At 39.9% G+C, this 20,386-nt stretch overlaps 1 protein-coding gene across 1 annotated transcript in view; it reads left to right on the top strand.

Moving 5' to 3' along the window:
- Positions 1 to 20,386, top strand: part of LOC126424886 (hepatocyte nuclear factor 3-alpha-like) — a 433,342-nt gene that overhangs the window by 376,710 nt on the left and 36,246 nt on the right. Inside the window, exons 3-5 of the mRNA XM_050087719.1 lie at positions 5,722 to 6,008; positions 10,204 to 10,416; positions 17,710 to 17,834. Coding sequence (XP_049943676.1) covers positions 5,722 to 6,008; positions 10,204 to 10,416; positions 17,710 to 17,834 — 625 coding nt within the window. The remainder of the gene's footprint in view (positions 1 to 5,721; positions 6,009 to 10,203; positions 10,417 to 17,709; positions 17,835 to 20,386) is intronic.

Below are 20,386 nucleotides of genomic sequence, written 5' to 3'. Positions count from 1 at the left end.
TCACTTGTAGACCAAATGTGCAGTATTAGCTAAACTGGGACTTAACTTCATATCAAGAGGCTTGATATCTGATGAAATTGAAAATATGGTCAATGAGTGTCAGCCTGTTTTCAAGTAGGAGGTAGTGGCCTACAGACTCATAGTAATTAGGACTAGCAGGCTGAAGGTACACCTAGAACAAGGACACTGTGTGGGATTGAATGTCCAGTACATTTAAGTGTGTTGGACCAAATAGAAATGAGCAAGAGATACTTACTGATGGATGTAATAATGTTAGTATGAAATTATAATCATTTGTTTGAGGCGTTGAGTCAGATGTAAGTAAAATTTTATTCTTTACATGCTTATTCTTTCGTTATGTAACAACCAGAAAAAATGTATGTATTCATTTGAAAAACTTTGGTCACAATCTAGAAATACGTGTTAGTGACCTCTTTAGTGTTTGTAGCTTGTTGTCCATGTGCTCTCCTTTGTCTTATTTTTGTTTTATGAAGGCAGTCAGCTGTTTCATTATTTTAATGTACACCCCCCCACACCACCCATTCTTCTTGATATGTTCATATATCATTCTCCAGTTGTCTCTGCAGGACAGTGGCTTAAAAACTGATTGCAGTGTAATACAGTATCTATATACTACTTGTTTCAAGTTTAGGTTCCTCATCTGGTGCAGATGTGGATTCTGACCACAATCTATTGGTTATGAACTGCAGATTGAAACTGAAGAAACTGGAAAAAGGTGGGAATTTAAGGAGATGGGACCTGGATAAACTGAAAGAACCAGAGGTTGTAGAGAGTTTCAGGGAGAGCATAAGGGAACAATTGACAGGAATGGGGGAAAGAAATACAGTACAAGAAGAATGGGTAGCTCTGAGGGATGAAGTAGTGAAGGCAGCAGAGGATCAAGTAGGTAAAAAGACGAGGGCTAATAGAAATCCTTGGGTAACAGAAGAAATATTGAATTTAATTGATGAAAGGAGAAAATATAAAAATGCAGTAAATGAAGCAGGCAAAAAGGAATACAAACGTCTCAAAAATAACATCGACAGGAAGTGCAAAATGGCTAAGCAGGGATGGCTAGAGGACAAATGTAAGGATGTAGAGGCTTGTCTCACTAGGGGTAAGATACATACTGCCTACAGGAAAATTAAAGAGACCTTTGGAGAGAAGAGAACCACTTGTATGAATATCAAGAGCTCAGATGGAAACCCAGTTCAAAGCAAAGAAGGGAAGGCAGAAAGGTGGAAGGAGTATATAGAGGGTTTATACAAGGGCGATGTACTTAGGGACAATATTATGGAAATGGTAGAGGATGTAGATGAAGACGAAACGGGAGATAAGATACTGCGTGAAGAGTTCGACAGAGCACTGAAAGACCTGAGTCGAAACAAGGCCCCGGGAGTAGACAACATTCCATTAGAACTACTGATGGCCTCGGGAGAGCCAGTCATGACAAAACTCTACCATCTGGTGAGCACGATGTATGAGACAGGCGAAATACCCTCAGACTTCAAGAAGAATATAATAATTCCAATCCCAAAGAAAGCAGGTGTTGACAGATGTGAAAATTACCGAACTATCAGTTTAATAAGTCACAGCTGCAAAATACTAACACGAATTCTTTACAGATGAATGGAAAAACTGGTAGAAGCCGACCTCGGGGAAGATCAGTTTGGATTCCGTAGAAATGTTGGAACATGTGAGGCAATACTGACCTTACGACTTATCTTAGAAGAAAGATTAAGAAAAGGCAAACCTACGTTTCTAGCATTTGTAGACTTAGAGAAAGCTTATGAAAATGTTAACTGGAATACTCTCTTTCAAATTCTGAAGGTGGCAGGTGTAAAATACAGGGAGCGAAAGGCTATTTACAATTTGTACAGAAACCAGATGGCAGTTATAAGAGTCGAGGGGCATGAAAGGGAAGCAGTGGTTGGGAAAGGAGTGAGACAGGGTTGTAGCCTCTCCCTGATGTTATTCAATCTGTATATTGAGCAAGCAGTAAAGGAAACAAAAGAAAATTTCGGAGTAGGTATTAAAATTCATGGACAAGAAGTAAAAACTTTGAGGTTCGCCGATGACATTGTAATTCTGTCAGAGACAGCAAAGGGCTTGGAAGAGCAGTTGAACGGAATGGATGGTGTCTTGAAGGGAGGATATAAGATGAACATCAACAAAAGCAAAACGAGGATAATGGAATGTAGTCGAGTTAAGTCGGGTGATGCTGAGGGTATTAGATTAGGAAATGAGACACTTAAAGTAGTAAAGGAGTTTTGCTATTTGGGGAGCAAAATAACTGATGATGGACGAAGTAGAGAGGATATAAAATGTAGACTGGCAATGCCAAGGAAAGCGTTTCTGAAGAAGAGAAATTTGTTAACATCGAGTATAGATTCAAGTGTCAGGAAGTTATTTCTGAAAGTATTTGTATGGAGTGTAGCCATGTATGGAAGTGAAACATGGACGGTAAATAGTTTGGACAAGAAGAGAATAGAAGCTTTTGAAATGTGGTGCTACAGAAGAATGCTGAAGATAAGGTGGGTAGATCACGTAACTAATGAGGAGGTATTGAATAGGATTGGGGAGAAGAGAAGTTTGTGGCACAACTTGACTAGAAGAAGGGATCGGTTGGTAGGACATGTTTTGAGGCATCAAGGGATCACAAATTTAGCATTGGAGGGCAGCGTGGAGGGTAAAAATCGTAGAGGGAGACCAAGAGATGAATACACTAAGCAGATTCAGAAGGATGTAGGTTGCAGTAGGTACTGGGAGATGAAGAAGCTTGCACAGGATAGAGTAGCATGGAGAGCTGCATCAAACCAGTCTCAGGATTGAAGACCACAACAACAACAACAACAACAACATCGGATACATGTCTTTTACATCTCATCATTTGATGTGTTTGTTTTACTTACTCTTATTTTGAAATTGTAATTGTCAAGGGAGGGGACAATAAACAAATACACCAGTAACATTGCTCCAACACACTAAAATGCATCATGATGTACTTTGTTTAAAATAACTTTGTGATAACAGTAATGGAAACTCCTGAATGGAATAATACATAAAATAAAATAAAGGCAACCAATAAATCCATAACTGACGGATATCTAGCACATAGAAATACACAACAGTAAACAGTGTGTTTACTAGCTTTCGAGCTCTTGCCCTTTCTCTAGAAGTAGTACACACATTCACACACAGACATGCAAATGCACAGAGCTAAGCTCTGATAAGTGTGTCAGCAAGTAGAGTGGCAGGTGCCAGCCAATCACAGTTCTTTTTCCTAGCACAATGCTTTCACTGTGTTGCTCGATTTGGTTACCTCAGAAACAGATTCATTTTCCACTTTCCCAATCATCTTCAGTGTCATTCTAGAGCACATCATCTTCATTGCTATCCAGAATATTTGAAATACAACATTTCTTGAATGATTTTACAATTGTTAATGTTTTGGTGTTTTTTCAGGCAGCTGAAACGCAGTGTGTAATAATGTGGGTTGCAGCACGCTTAATTTTTCCTGTTGAAGTCAGTTCACAGTTTGGTTTGCGAAACCATTTTTCTTACTGTTCCTGAGTGTAACCTTTGAAAGGCTTATTTATACTAATGTCCAGTAGTTGTAACACGGAAACCATTCCTCCAGGAATAACAGCAAGGTCACTGGCTAGGTTTGGATCTTTTGCGGTGTCTGTGAGATGACCACAAGGTGCACTGATAAAAAACATTGATGGTAGCTTGGAAAGCCCACCAAGATGAAATTTTCATATGTTCTGGAGCCAGTCAAGCATTAAAATTTCAGTCACCCATCACTTCTCTTGATTTTGAACTATGATATAATTGCGGAACAGCTTTTTATGTTTAGGTGTTTGAGGGTTTTTTCCTGCTTGAAGAGTAAGAAAGGGGGAAATTTGCATCCATCTGCTGTGATTTGCCAGCATTATAGTCAGCTCTGTTTTTACACCCTGATGTTTTGATGGTTACTTTTCTTGTCACCATCTCATCAGTCGTGCAATTATGTTGCATACCAAATCAAATTGGCATCTCATCAGCATTACCTATTTGGCCCATCGAAAAATTCTTCTCTTTCTGAAGTTTGATGACATACAGCTGAAATTCTTGAACTTTTTATTCAGAATCCTGTGTAAACTTTTGTCATAACTGTTTTACCACATTTTAAAGATAAGCCTGACCATATTATAAAGTGAACAACCCATCCACAGATAGCCTTAAACTCTTGCCATGGTATATTTAGAACACCAGCCACCTCTTTTGCTTTGTTTGTCATGGTGTCACTAGTCACAGGATGCCCGTTCTTCTTCATGTATGAATTCCAAAACTTTTACTTCAGTGTCAGGATGTCTTCTCCTGTGGAGGTTCAGTGAATATCTTTCTAATAGCGGTAGAAACAAATAACGCCAATGTCTGTTTCTTTCATAAATGAGCATTACTCTCAGTTCTACTGAACTCTTGTCCCACCATCTTATTACCATATTTTTCAGCATAAAGAATTACTTTATGCTTGAAAGTAGCATCATATACCGTTTTTTCTCTGTTTGCCTTCCATTTCATGACAACCTAATGCAAACATACTACACATTAATTGACCAACAATAATGTAGCAAAGTTCAGAATTAAAGCAATGAATTTTAACATAAGGAACAATACTTAAATTTGATTGATATTGTTGGTGAACAATGGATTCCAGTTTGTACAAGAATGTAATGCACCATTGAATCTTATGTGCATCCAAATTTTGAATACTGCACATAGTGAAAAAGTGCACCCTAGATTTGCATAATAATAAATTATAGCATACACAGATGTGTTTAAGCAGTCATTCTTCCCATGCTCCAAATGTAAATGTAACAGGAAGAAACCCAACACGTGGTACAACGGGAAGTACCCTCTTCCATCCACTCCACAGTGGTTAACATTGTAACATGTTAATTCCATTTTGTTCTGTTTTCATGGATTTTGTTTCCCAATTTATATATGTTCACTTCATTCCTAATGTCATCATTTTCAGTTCACTCTAATGTAGTATGTCATTTTATTACTTTGAAGAATCTCATTTCTGCAGGCTGAATTCTCCTCTCTTGTTTATGTCTGATCCATAACTTACTTCTGTACAAAGAAGTAGGAGTAGACACGGTTTTACAAAATTTTAATTCTCTACCTTTCCATGTTTTTGTTTATGGGCACCAGTTGATTGTTCCCATATATTTCAGAATTCTGCTTGTTTGATCTCTCTGGCTCTGTCACATTCATACATCATATTCTGTATAATTCAAGTATTTCACTTGCAGTAACATTTCGTTATCAATAGCAGTTTTTGATCTTTTGTTGTCTTCTTCCTTATAAGCCACGTTTTTTTAATTATTATTTACCTTTTTATATTTCAAGGTTGGACTCTTTACATATTCTGCTCAACAAATAAATTCCCTTTCATAGGTCATCTGCTTTGGAGAAAAGTGTGGAACTGTCTGCACAATAAAAGTTAAAATAATTTGTTGGCTATACTGGAATATTTGCTGTTTGAAAATGTCTACTGACTAGTTCACCTGTGTATTTGTGAATTTATCAAATATCTGACTGAGATTTTCCTTTTTATACAGTGACATACTGCTTTGTAGCTTTACAGAGAAGTAGCGAGGAGCGGCTAGGCTTACAGATGCATGCACAGTGCTGCTTAAAGGCCGTGACACGTGTTGGGATGCCCAGCAGGAATGAACCTGCGTACGGCGAGCAATGCCGGGGCGCAGGGCTCCCCGACGAGCGACTACGTGGACGAGGGCAGCTGCTGCTCGACCGGAGAGCCCCCTGCCAGCGACTCGAGCGGCTGCTCCTCCAGTGGGCGCTCGCCTGCCAGTCCCGGCTCCGCCATTGCTGTAGCTGCCACCGCCACTGCCACGGGCACCACCCCCGGCACCACGCCCGTAACTGGTGCAGCCGCTGTCGCTGTGATGGCTGCCCGCGGCAAGCATCCACAGCATGTCCCCTATGACCCTCTGGTAAGTGTGGACTTAGTTTTGTAATCTCTCGCCCTTATCGGTTGTACATGTAATTGGGGGAGAGGGTGGAAAATAAAGCAGCAGAATTACAAGACTGGTTTGATAAACTTGGAGGAAAAAAAATTGTTCCATAAACAGCTCACTTTACCTCTAGCCACAGTCTATTTTTAGGAAAATATACTTGGTCCATCAATTCTCCAGGTTTTTCATCATGTTAGAAAAATTGGTTCTGTTAAAACGCAAAATACTCATTGATTGCAACCATCGCTTCCTCATTTGATGAAAATTTCTTCCCAGCAATCCGAAGTTTCAAGTTATAAAATATGAGGAAGTACCTTGAGGCTAAGTCTGGTGAATAGGGTGGATGAGGAGCCAATTCAAAGCCCAATTCATGCACTTCCACCAATATTATCAGTAATGTTTGGTGTGGTGCAGTGGTTTGCAATTAAATATCACCAGACATTGTGTTGAAATTTTGTGCCAGATGAGTTTTTTGTCAATTGTGAGCAATCTTGACACCCACCTCACGCACAGTTTCTTCTTAGCCAGTTCTCTGTGTGGGATATTATGCACACACTCATTTGATGTGCCTACAGTCTCGGCAATCTCATGAATTTTTATTTGGTGGTCTTGTATTACTATATCATGGATTTTGTCAGTGGTTTCCTTTGTGGTGCCTACAGTTGGGCAGCTGGAGTGTGCTTCAGTGCTTGTCTGACCATGTTTAAACTCTAATCCAAAAGTGAATGGTCTTCAATGATGGTACAGTCTGTGAACTTAACCCAATTCTACTTTGATTTTTGTGGCAGTCAGAGCCTTCAGATACAAATGTTTAATAACAGCACAGAACTCGGTTATCTCGATTTTCAATTGCAATTGACACCCTGACCAATTCAGGCAGGGGTATGATGTAAATTGTTGAAATTTTTTACATGATCCTCTGAATAATCGAGCTTACCAACCGTGAGGGCGCAACAAAAACGTACCATTCTTTCATGGAAATTTATTAGACTCATCAGACCACCCCCGTACGAATTTGAAAATTGCACAGATGAGTCTTCCATATGGTACACAATTTTACTCGGTCCACTGTGTGTTCTAAGGGTTGAATCATTTTCATTGGTTGAACTACATTCCATTTATTTCTGCATTTTTAAGCGCACATTAATTATCACAAATTAAAAGTGAATATAGTACAACTTGTCGCAAACCCAATGAAAGAGATAGGGTGCAAACTCAGTGTCACAGTGTCTTGGCACATTCAGTTTTAATGCCACCATGCACCTGTGTTTTATTACAGAATGTGGTTCATCATATGGTTTCAGATCTGAAACTCCACTCTTTCTTATCATCTCCAATATTCCATCTCCAATATTCCATCTCCAATATTCAATAGACTTTATTTGTTCAATAACATAATTAACTTTCACCACCATGAACATGGCTGTCACATTTATTAGATGTAACAGCAGTTGCAGTAAGTATAGAAATTGAGACCCTCACAATCTGTTGTCAGCTCTAAAACTTGTACATAACTATTTGAGTATCACATGTCCAATAAGTTAAATATATCAGTTACATTATGACAACACAGTACATTTACCTTTTCTATTTTCATTCATTATGTCGTATGGCATCACTTTCTGTGTGCAAAAGTGTTTGTTGCACCTAGGTGTGTAATTAGGAGAATGTGTGGTGTCCATATTAGAAACTCTTGTTGACAGCTCTCCAAACAGTGGGGCATATTGACAGCTGCCCTGCAGTACATTTATTTCCTTCTGGAATTTATTGTCAACAGTCAGTCACAATCTGGAAACGTTGCAACATATATAAATATAATTCTAGAAACATGGAAGGTATAGCGAAATAGATCTGGTCTCCAAATTTCATCTGAAAAGACAAAATTAATGACAAATATAAAAAATGCACTGAAATGTGAAGAAATACAAATAGGTAAAACATAATGAGTTAGCAAATTTAAATACCTTGGAGAAACTACTCAGCAGAATGGCCTAGAAAAATTTGCAATAGATGTAAGAGTTAATAAAATGGCAGTAGCATATGGTTTTTCCAAAAATTATCAACAACAAGTAATGTGTAAAATGGTGTAAACATTGGTGAGACCAGAATGTTTATGAACATGTTAATGTTTAAAAGTGAATTATAAGCTGGGGACAAAGTAAAGGTACTTGAAAGACAGAAGAAATGAACTGAAAGAAGTATCAACAAACAACTGGAAATAACAGAATGAAACTTTTTTAAGAATAAAATACTAAATTTAGAGTACTTTCAATGCAGAAGAAATAAGAAATCTCTAATATGGACAGAAGAAAGGAAAATGAAGCCTGGGAGAAGATCAAGGAACATGGGAAAAATTGGAAAAAGCAGAGGAACTGCAGTGGTCCTAGTAGGTCAAGAAACAGGAAGGAGAAATGACTTACACTGTCCATCACTCAGCATAAGTGAGGCACAGAATGGAGGGATATTTTTAGTGGTAATAGATACTTCTCATTACTGGGTAAGTGATCAATACTTAATACACGATAAAATTATTTCAATTTTTGTTTGAAGTTAATGTCTTCCTGACAGCTACTCATGCTCGGTAGGATATGGTCTGGTCACATCAATGGGACCACCACCTATGTTCAACATAGGCGTATGTAACAACTGATGGACTGCAGGTGACAGCACTAACGGGGGGAGAGTGTATAAAGCTAGTTGAGAGGGATATGGAGAACAGAGCGGTCACTGCCGTAGTGTGGAATCGGAGATATTTATCTGACATCCAAAACGGTATGATCATTGGATTTCGGGTCAAGTGTGGAAGCTGTTTCTCAAGCAGTTAAGTTTTTAAACTGTTTACATGTTGCTGTGGTTAAAGTGTGCCATGCACAGTAGAATGGTGCAATCCAAAACCATCACTGAGGCAACTGTGGTACACAATAGGCTGTAGATGACAGGGGTAAATGACCAGTTGAGAATCTGTGGGACCACCTTGACGTGGCTGTTCACACCCTGGATCTTGAACTGAGAAACCTAGTGCAGCTGGACATGGCACTGGAGCTAACATGGCTCCACATCCCTGTCAGTAGCTTCCAGAACATCACTGACTCTTCTCGCAGATCCATGCTGCAGTGATTATTTAGGCTTTTAACAGGTGGTCACAGTCACGTCAATGTGACTGGACCATGTGGGAAGCGAGACACTAAAAGTGATAGCTGAGTGCTGCTATTTGCACAGCAAAATAACTGGTGCCGCGGAAGTAAAGAAGGTATAAAATGCGGACTTTGATTAGCAAGTAAAGCTGTTGTAAAAAAAGAAAAGAAAGAAATGAGAGAGACCCACTAGCATTAAATATACACTGAAGCGCCAAAGAAACTGGTATAAGCATACATATTAAAATACAGAGATATGTAAACAGGCAGAATACGGTGCTGTGGTGTACAATGCTTATATAAGACAACAAATGTCTGGTGCAGTTGTTAGGTTGGTTACTGCTGCTACAATGGCAGGTTATCAAGATTTAAGCTAGTCCGAACGGGCTGGCCGAGCGGTTCTAGGCGCTACAGTCTGGAACCGTTCTAAGTTCTAGGGGACTGATGGCCTCAGAAGTTAAGTCCCATAGTGCTCAGAGCCATATGAACCATTTTAGTCTGAATGTGGTGTTATAGTCAGTGCACGAGTGATGAGAGACAGCATCTCTGAGGTAGCGATGAAGTGGGTTTTTTCCCATACGAACATTTTGTGAGTGTACCGTGAATATCAGGAATCTGTACCCAGAAAAATATCCTGTGACAATGGGAGCATTTGTGGTGAGTTAAAATTTTGTTCCACCCTGAAGTCAGAATATAGGTGTCTGCTTTTCTGTGGGTGTCTGGGTGGTGACCTATAAAGTTTGGTTTTAGGAGGGAGGTACCAGCAAAAGTGACACTGTGAGGGCAGCACCTGAGTCCTTTCCAGATAGCTTAGTCGTAAGAGCACTACCTGTGAAATGTGATGAAATGTGAGACTTCAGCTTAGAGACACACTTTGGTTCACAGTTTTAACATGCGGGGAAGTTTCAAGATGTTACAGGCACCACTATGATGTGAGTGAGTGACTGTGGGAACCTCAAAGTTATTTCAATTTTTTTTGTAGCATTAGTGTTTGTTTCCTAGGAGCTCCTACATGTATGCACTTATTATCCTTATTACAGGTTCACGTTAATTCCAAACCCCCTTATTCCTTTTCCTGCCTCATCTTCATGGCGATCGAGGACTCTCCGGGCCACGCGCTACCGGTGAAGGAGATCTATGCTTGGATACTGGATCACTTCCCGTACTTCAAGAATGCACCCACTGGATGGAAGAATAGTGTGCGGCACAATCTCTCTCTCAACAAGTGCTTCCGGAAGGTCGAGAAGGCCCCAGTGAGTAACATAATTTATTTGTTCCTGGTTCAGCACTGATGTTTTACATTTACAGTATCTCTTTTGAGAGCTAGAAGACAGGTATTTTAAATAATGTAACTGTATGATACAGAATGTTCTATTGAAGTAATTACACAAATATGTGTAATATTTAATGACAAATGAAACAAGGTCACATCTCATCTAAGAAATAAGCAAACACTGGATGAGTGAGGAACCGAATGTTGTTGTTCTTTATAACATGACAACCAGTTTCACAGTTTATAGCTGCATTTTCAACTTAAAATGAAGGTAAGGTTCTTCAGTTTTTCAGTTTCTTTTGGTTAGTCTGTTTCTCTCTATCTGATCCCTCCAACATGTGTTTATCGGCTATTAATGTTCTATTGTTATGTTTAAGGTTTCCTATTGTGGTTGTTACCTGATCTACTTTTCTGCCTGCATGCCGCTATATGCTACTGCTACACAAGTCTATTCCACATGCTTTCCCAGTGTTGAGTTTATGTAATTATTTTCCTATCAGTTCTGTTGGTTTTCACTTGCTATTTGGGATGGTCGACTGCATCATTCTGCCAGTTGTATTACCCGCCTACCGTTCTTTCGATGAAATTTTTATTTTGATTTGACAAAGAATGATAGGCTGTCCATTGCATCCCAGTCTGGATTTTATAGGAATTGATTGTGAGTACTGTTATTGTTATTTACTACATTATTTTGTAACTTTGGATAAAGATAATACTGCTTGCTATATTTTTCCCATTTTTTTTCTACTCAGATGTGTACGTGAAGACTCAGCTATGAGCTGTGAAACTGGTCGTCACAGACAGCTGTGGTTGCCCAGAGATAGTGTTCCTCTTTTTTTTTTTTAAATTGTAGAATTGACATTCCTTGTCACATTTTAATTTGTTTAAACAGATAATTGGTTTTTGCATCACACCCATTTCCAGATTGTGCTTCAGAAACTTGGCTGAAGTTGAATTCTACAGTGTACTTAAATATAGGTGTTATCGTTCTCCTTCGAAGCTCAAAGTGACGTGATTTTGTGTTACTGTTTTTTCGTTGCCAAGGAGTTTCAGGCACATGAGAGTTGTATGCTTTTAATCACTTGGCCTCTATGAAGGGGTAAATATAACTTAAAAACCTGCCATTCTTTATGCCTCAAGTCTTCAGCCATTACTATTCACTGTAGATAATCAGCAAAAAGGGCATATTTTTAAACCAGAGTCTAAGGAACACCCGACACATTTGTTCATACCCTGCAAGTCACCTTAACAGTGTGAGGTAGAAGGTATAGCGTGTACTGGTTTCACTTCACATCCATTTCTCATGTTCAGTTTATGAACTGTGCACAGGAAGATTAACTGTTGGTGAGCCTCTATATCGACTTGAACTTAGATTTTTATAGTCGTGATAATATTGTGAGATGCAGATAGGAGGAAGTAGCGTCTTTTGACTCTTCTTAGAATATACATTCTCAGTGTTGAACAAAAAAACCTCTCCATGATACACAGTGCCTCTCTCAGAAAAGCTATGTTATTTGTGTATGAATTACTTTTGCATAGCATTTTTCTAATAAAGCTGACAGACAGCTGCCTTCCTTAAATTAGCTTTGAGCTGTGATTTCGCCTTAAATCAATACACACAAGTACCTCCAGGACCTAGAAATGTCACACTTCAGACTGTTCCCTATTATATAGACCTTCTGGTGACAAACAGACCCGAACTATTTGAAAAAGTTAACGCAGAACAGGGAATCAGCGATCATAAAGCGGTTACGGCATCGATGATTTCAGCCGTAAATAGGAATATTGAAAAGGGTAGGAAGATTTTTCTGTTTAGAAAAAGTGACAAAAAGCAGATTTCAGAGTACCTGTTGGCTCAACACAAAAGTTTTGTCTCAAGTACAGATAGTGTTGAGGATCAGTGGACAAAGTTCAAAACCGTCATATATAATGCGTTAGATGAGTATGTGCCAAGCAAGATCGTAAGAGATGGAAAAGAGCCGCCGTGGTACAACAACAGAGTTAGAAAACTGCTGCGGAAGCAAAGGGAACTTCACAGCAAACATAAACATAGCCAAAGCCTTGCAGACAAACAAAAATTACGCGAAGCGAAATGTAGTGTCAGGAGGGCTATGTGAGAGGCGTTCAATGAATTCGAAAGTAAAGTTCTATGTACTGACTTGGCAGAAACTCCTAAGAAATTTTGGTCTTATGTCAAAGCGGTAGGTGGATCAAAACAAAATGTCCAGACACTCTGTGACCAAAATGGTACTGAAACAGAGGATGACAGACTAAAGGCCGAAATACTAAATGTCTTTTTCCAAAGTTGTTTCACAGAGGAAGATTGCACTGTAGTTCCTTCTCTAGATTGTCGCACAGATGACAAAATGGTAGATATCGAAATAGACGACAGAGGGATAGAGAAACAATTAAAATCGCTCAAAAGAGGAAAGGCCTCTGGACCTGATGGGATACCAGTTCAATTTTACACAGAGTACGCGAAGGAACTTGCCCCCCTTCTTGCAGCGGTGTACCGTATGTCTCTAGAAGAGTGTAGCGTTCCAAAGGATTGGAAAAGGGCACAGGTCATCCCCGTTTTCAAGAAGGGACGTCTAACAGATGTGCAGAACTCTAACGTCGATCAGTTGTAGAATTTTGGAACACGTATTATGTTCGAGTATAATGACTTTTCTGGAGACTAGAAATCTACTCTGTAGGAATCAGCATGGGTTTCGAAAAAGACGGTCATGTGAAACCCAGCTCGTGCTATTTGTCTACAAGACTCAGAGGGCCATAGACACGGGTTCACAGGTAGATGCCGTGTTTCTTAACTTCCGCAAGGCGTTCGATACAGTTCCCCACAGTAGTTTAATGAACAAAGTAAGAGCATATGGACTATCAGACCAATTGTGTGATTGGATTGAGGAGTTCCTAGATAACAGGACGCAGCATGTCATTCTCAATGGAGAGAAGTCTTCCGAAGTAAGAGTGATTTCAGGTGTGCCGCAGGGGAGTGTCATAGGACCGTTGCTATTCACAATATACATAAATGACCTTGTGGATGACATCAGAAGTTCACTGAGGCTTTTTGCGGATGATGCTGTGGTGTATTGAGAGGTTGTAATAATGGAAAATTGTACTGAAATGCAGGAGGATCTGCAGCGAATTGACGCATGGTGCAGGGAATGGCAATTGAATCTCAATGTAGACAAGTGTAATGTGCTGCGAATACACAGAAAGATAGATCCTTTATCATTTAGCTACAAAATAGCAGGTCAGCAACTGGAAGCAGTTAATACCATAAATTATCTGGGAGTACGCATTAGGAGTGATTTAAAATGGAATGATCATATAATGTTGATCGTCGGTAAAGCAGATGCCAGACTGAGATTCATTGGAAGAATCCTAAGGAAATGCAATCCGAAAACAAAGGAAGTAGGTTACAGTACGCTTGTTCGCCCACTGCTTGAATACTGCTCAGCAGTGTGGGATCCGTACCAGATAGGGTTGATAGAAGATATAGAGAAGATCCAACGGAGAGCAGCGCGCTTCGTTACTGGATCATTTAGTAATCGCGAAAGCGTTATGGAGATGATAAATAAACTCCAGTGGAAGACTCTGCAGGAGAGATGCTCAGTAGCTCGGTACGGGCTTTTGTCAAAGTTTCAAGAACATACCTTCACCGAAGAGTCAAGCAGTATATTGCTCCCTCCTACGTATATCTCGCGAAGAGACCATGAGGATAAAATCAGAGAGATTAGAACCCACACAGAGGCATACTGACAATCCTTCTTTCCACGAACAATACGAGACTGGAATAGAAGGGAGAACTGATAGAGGTACTCAAGGTACCCTCCGCCACACACTGTCAGGTGGCTTGCGGAGTATGGATGTAGATGTAGATGTAGATAATCACCAATGGTGCAAACAGTAATGACTCTTTCTGTCCGTTCACATTCAGTATGTTACGTGTGTCTGCATTAACGATCAACTGTCAGTTGCTGCACCAAGTGACAATACTCTGTGGGTCTTGCAGCATTAAACTTTATTTTCCTGGAATTATAATTTCAGTAAATAATAACCCCTGTGAGGAGCATCATTTAGTCTTCTCATGTCAATCTGGTTTATTTTATGTATTTTATGAACATAATAATAAAGTGACATACCCTGTAAGTATATTTGAAATTATTTCAGCATGTGATGTCCATTCAAGTGTTATTGTGGCTGTTATAACTCGTCAAAATGTATGTAATTTAGAAAATATTGATCATATAATGAGAAATCAGGATTGTTACCTGGCCCAGTGATGATCAGATTTTCATCACCCCTCTCCCCCCAACCACCCCTGCCCCCCCCCCCCCCCCCTCCTCCCCCCGCAAAAACAAAGTATTCTGGAGAAATAGCAGAATGATTCTTAAAATGTGACAGCTGTAATTTTCAGACGGTACACAGGAGGAGCCAGAGCGCTGCCTTAGACACAGGCTACAGTACCTTGTCTGTGAAAATGGAAAAGTCATCCAGGAAGCAAGTTCTCTCAGGAGTTCTGCAGGAGTTAGTTCTTGTCCCACTGTTACTCTCCTTGTATATCAGTGACATCAGTTCTATCCTCCTGTAAATATTGTTTCTGTGTTAATGACTTCTGGCTCAACTGCAGTCTCAGATGTAAAGATATCAGTACCATCATTGTCCAGACAAATGGTGATATGTCTTTGGTATTAAACCTGGGACAAATCCAGATGCAAAGAAAACTGAAATAATTTCAGTATTTCATTATAAAATAGGAAATTAATTTGTTCTTAATTATGTGAACATTTGCTTCCTGGGTATTCCAATACTGTATCAAAAAAAGGTGAAGAACTTGGGTGTAACTTTGTATGACAACCTCATCTGGGCAGAAAATACCACTGGCATGTGCAGAAAGACTTCTGCTTGTCTCTCTGCCTTCCCGAACTGATAAGAGTTGTCGAGGTCAGAAAATTTGGTCGTATCCCTTGTAGAGACTCCTATCATTCTAAGCTTGTCCGCTTGTGACTTGCCCATGGCAGTTATCAATTGCAGCTTTATTAATGAAGCCACCTGTTTAGGATGATTAATCATGTTCAGCCATTTTAATGTGGACAATTACGAACTCATGGCAAAGGATAAGCCACCAACCTTCAATTTTATGTGGATTGTAACACAAGCTATTACCTCATAAGCTGCTGCAAGTCAGATGTAGCATGTCAGTGTTACATAATGGGTTGTATGTATAAAAAAGAGAAAGAGAGAGAGAGAGAGAGAGAGAGAGAGAGAGAGAGAGAGAGAGAGAGATCATTCTCTGGAGAAGATTCTCAGAGCAAAAGACTGTTCTCTGAGAAAGTTCTCAATTTGATGCGAATAAAAAATTCAGAGGACCTTATCTGACGGGAGAGTTCTTTCTCACAAACTCTCCTCCTTCTTGAGAATTTTCTCAGTTTGCTTCGTCCATCGTCTCCAGCACAGAACACTTGCGTGATTGTACTTTTCGTTCAGCTTGCTCAAACAATGGAACTAGTCAGTGTTAAAGTATGGAACCAGCATCAGTGTGTTCTGAAACAGTCACACTACATTTCTATTTTGGTTTTACATGCGACAACAGACAGTTGGTGAAAATGCGTTTTCTGATTATGCTTCTGAATTTTCTGTGTATGTGGAAACTTTATTACCAAAAAAGTTAGGAAAACACATTATGTGAACAAAGTCTACGCCAAACTGGAAATGTTTTAGGGTTTCCTAACACAAGAAAGTTTAGGTTCAAAATGACGCGTAATGGTCTACTCGTGCATCAAGTACTTCAGCAGTTGACCATGTGGTTTCTTTACCAAAAACAGCAATACTAGCTGTATGATAAACTGGTTATTCATTTTACCTATCCGCCTACTTATTTTTGTTATTATTATTATTATTATTATTATTATTAAACTGTATAAACTTCTACAGTTTTTCTCATCAGCATTTCTTCAGGTTACATCACTTCTCTCTCTCTCTCTCTCTCTCTCTCTCTCTCTCTCTCTCTCTCTCTCTCTCTTTTCTTTCAAGTAACATCAATTCTACCATTTTATTTAAAAAACCTCGATAAAACTTAGCTGCAACAGAACTTGCCCAGCTATGCTACAGAGCTCATTTAAAAAAAAAAAAAAACTGAGCATGTTTTCCACTTGTGAAAAACTTATCTAGATTTGTGTATATGAAATTAGAGACCATTCACATTGAGTAACTTCCCTCCACCAATTTACTCAACCGAAGTGTATTCTCTGTCTCACTTTATTTCTGCAAACCTGAGAATGTGCTCCAAAATTCTGAGTATAAAGTACACTCTCTGTTAATCCCCCCCTTTCCCCAATAACCAGAAAGCTTAGTGTCAAGAGTGTCAGCCAACAGTGCGGCATGTAGAGTTTTTAGTTTGCGTGTGCTGTGCTCCATTCTCAGTGAATGGGCTATAGGTACAGAGTGTCCTAGTTACTTTGAAATATCGGCGCAGTGATTTTGAGGTGCAGTAATTTAGAAGGTAATGCCTTTTGCCGTGGGCCATGTAAAATTGCAAGCTGGTTTCTTTATCTTCGGCATGTATTTGTTTTGTCCACACTGAAATGACTGAAAAAAGGTAAATAATCTTCCAAAACTGGTAGCATTATTGGTAAAGGACGTTATAGCAGAGCTGGATTTTTAATTCACTGTGCTGTTGTCGTGTTCAGTCCCGCCTCCACAGCTGAATGGGGAACATGGCTGACTGCCATGCTAGGGACCTGGGTTCGATTTCCAGTACTGCTGGGGATTTTCCCTTTGTGGGAGGACTATTGCAGCATGCACTTAGCCCCGTGATGCCAGTGGAGGAGCTACTCGATTGAGAAGTACCGGCTCCAAGTCTGCTGACCTGACTACAGCTGGGAGAGCAGTGCATGACCCCAGGCCGTACTGCATCTCCGTGACACCGTCAGCTGAGGATGACACGTCGGTTGTCCAGGCTCGGTTAGCCTGTCTGTGACTAAAAGGGCAGTTATTTCTTGCTCCGTTTCCATTGTGTATGCCTTGCTTGTCATAAGAATTTGTTTGTCAACTCTTTTTTTTATCCACTATTTAACAAGTGTTCAGTGAGAATTAAAATGATCTAGAACAGAAAAGTTTCCAGCTATTAATTATACTAGTTATTTATTTAGTCTTAATAAAAAAATAACTTTTGGTATTGGTTTTGGTAGCCGGGGAACAGTGATATGGATTGTTTCCACCATCGGTGAGCATACTGAGATTTCTTTGACATTGTGCTTCTGGCTTTCAGCAGAATTTGGGTAAAGGTTCCCTGTGGATGGTTGACCCGATGTACCGACCGAACCTCGTGCAGGCACTTGCGAAGTCGCCCTTCCATCCGTACAGCACCATTGTCAGCAGAACTGCTTCTGTGAAGTAAGTATCCACTGAGGAACACATTACCATTTTGTGCTGTTCCTTCTGATGTATATGCTACCTTTGTGTGTTGTTTCTAATTTCTGAAGGCAAAGTTTAATGTATACTACTAAATGGCTAACTTGAGGCCCAGTTGCAGGTTGCCTGTGTAATGTCTTGCAGAGGCAACAAAAATTTGATTTTTTAGTATTTCATACAGTATTGCTGAATTTAAATGCTGTCATAATCTACTCATTAAGAGCTTTAATTTTACTTTAAAGATTTAACACAGTAAGTCAAGTATTAAAGCAGAAACGGTGTATGTGTTTTGAGTCTGTGTAACTCATGACATGCAAATTACCCAGATTATATTCATCCAGTATTTGAGAATGAGAGCACTTAGTGACTTCCAAAAAAAACTTTGCACAAAATTTGAAGCATTTATGAAACTTTTTCTTGCTGACCAAAAAAAAAGTTTGAAAGAATGGGCATGGTGGTTTACTGGTAGACTGTAAACCTTGCCCTCCCTATTCCTTGGGCTGTGGGCACAAGATTGAGGGTGTACTCTGTGAGAGGCAGAAGGGACAGATGCCTCTCCCAGCCTCCTCCTACACCCCACCTCGCCCAGAAACAAAAAAAAACTTTACAAACTGGACTCACATCCTGCTCCCACTTTAAAGGCTGAAGTACCAATGCAGTACCAGTTAAAAGAAAGTTAGAATATGTAATGAGTATTGACTAGTAGCAAGTGTGTCCTGAGTATTTTTTTGCAAACGTTCACAACTGTTCACCATTCATTCTGAAGTTATCATCATCTCTGAAGTGTAAAAAGAAAATTTGCTTGCGTCTTCCCTAAACTACAAAACAAAAAGATCACCCTCAGGGGCTCAGCATTCGTTTGCTGAGTATGGGCTTGGCAACCCCGTGGTTACTGGGCGGGGAGCTGGTAAGTACCGCCAGTCCCATGTTACCGTAAGCTCTGGGCTTGCTTCAGCGACCACCGCTGTATGGTGCAACAGTGGAACGGGAATGGGGATCTTGGCATAACTAGCTAGATCACGAGGGTGGTAAAAACCTCTATAAAAATAAAAAATAAAACCCTTGATATCAAGGTGTGCTGTGCACTGTTGAGTTGGAACAATTATTAGCGGGCAACCTCTGTGGAACCTGCCATGCCTCAGTTGTATAAGGCTTACCTAAGCACATGGGGCTCCGAGTAGGTGGACTTTTAGATCCCTGGCTGCTCATGGGATCAAGACGGATCCTTCAAAGTCTTCTCTTTCATCTCCCAGCGGAATGGATGGGCCGTTGGTAGGTAACAATAGGTAACAACACCCAACCAAATAAGAGTCCTCCTGACTCTGTCATTTGTAACAGAACACATGCTGTTTCTCAGAATATGTTTCTAATAGTTAAAAGAAAAAAGGGCAGTTTTCAAAAACTTCTACCATTTTTAAGTACAAAAAAGATTGGAAGGCATTGCTGGAACATCAAAATCTGTCAAGCGATTGCGAAACGGGACTATGTTGGTCAACACCCAATTACCAACAAGTAAAGAATGTTCAACAAGTTCAATGCCTCAGGGAGTATGCAATTGAAACTGAACTGTACACCACCTTGAACTACAGCAAAGATGTTGTGTCTTGCAGAAACCTGGTTGACATTCCCTCAGAAGAACTGAAAGCTGAATGGTTCCGGTAAGGCATTATTGATGTGCAGAACATTATAAAAAGAGTGCATGGCAGTCTAGTGAAATCAGACTCATTTATACCGATGTTCAGCAGCATGAAACTTCCAGGGCACGTTAAGGCTGGCTTCCTATGTCTTAGAATACGGCCTTATTTCTCAAACCTGATGCACTGTTTTAAGTGCCAGCACTTTGGGCACACTATTTTCATATGTAAGGGAGAAGCCACGTGTGGCAAATGTGGGAAGGCCGCCCATGAAGGAGTTGGCTGTGTAACCTCCCCCTCACTTATCGACCTTAATGACAGTGAAAAATTAAACTGCGTGTACCTAATGGAAATTTGGGACAAGCAATTGTCACCGAAGTTAATCAGTCAGTAAAGAGGGAGGAAAGGGTTACATCTAAATGAAAGGAAAAATGCAAATGAAATTGGTGGAAATTTATTTTGAAAAAGGGTACAGTTAATGAAGAAAGTAAATGTGCGGTCGTTACATTAACAATTGTTGTTGTTGTTGTTGTTGTTGTGGTCTTCAGTCCTGAGACTGGTTTGATGCAGCTCTCCATGCTACTCTATCCTGTGCAAGCTTTTTCATCTCCCAGTACCTACTGCAACCTACATCCTTCTGAATCTGCTTAGTGTATTCATCTCTTGGTCTCCCTCTACGATTTTTACCCTCCACGCTGCCCTCCAATACTAAATTGGTGATCCCTTGATGCCTCAGAACATGTCCTACCAATCGATCCCTTCTTCCGGTCAAGTTGTGCCACAAACTTCTCTTCTCCCCAATCCTATTCAATACTTCCTCATTAGTTATGTGATCTACCCATCTAATCTTCATCATTCTTCTGTAGCACCACATTTCGAAAGCTTCTATTCTCTTCTTGT

The sequence above is a fragment of the Schistocerca serialis genome, chromosome 10 (assembly GCF_023864345.2).
Source record: "Schistocerca serialis cubense isolate TAMUIC-IGC-003099 chromosome 10, iqSchSeri2.2, whole genome shotgun sequence".
Taxonomy (NCBI): Eukaryota; Metazoa; Arthropoda; class Insecta; order Orthoptera; family Acrididae; genus Schistocerca; species Schistocerca serialis.
The sequence above is the reverse complement of the archived record's forward strand: the minus strand, read 5'-3'. Positions and strand labels throughout refer to the sequence as shown.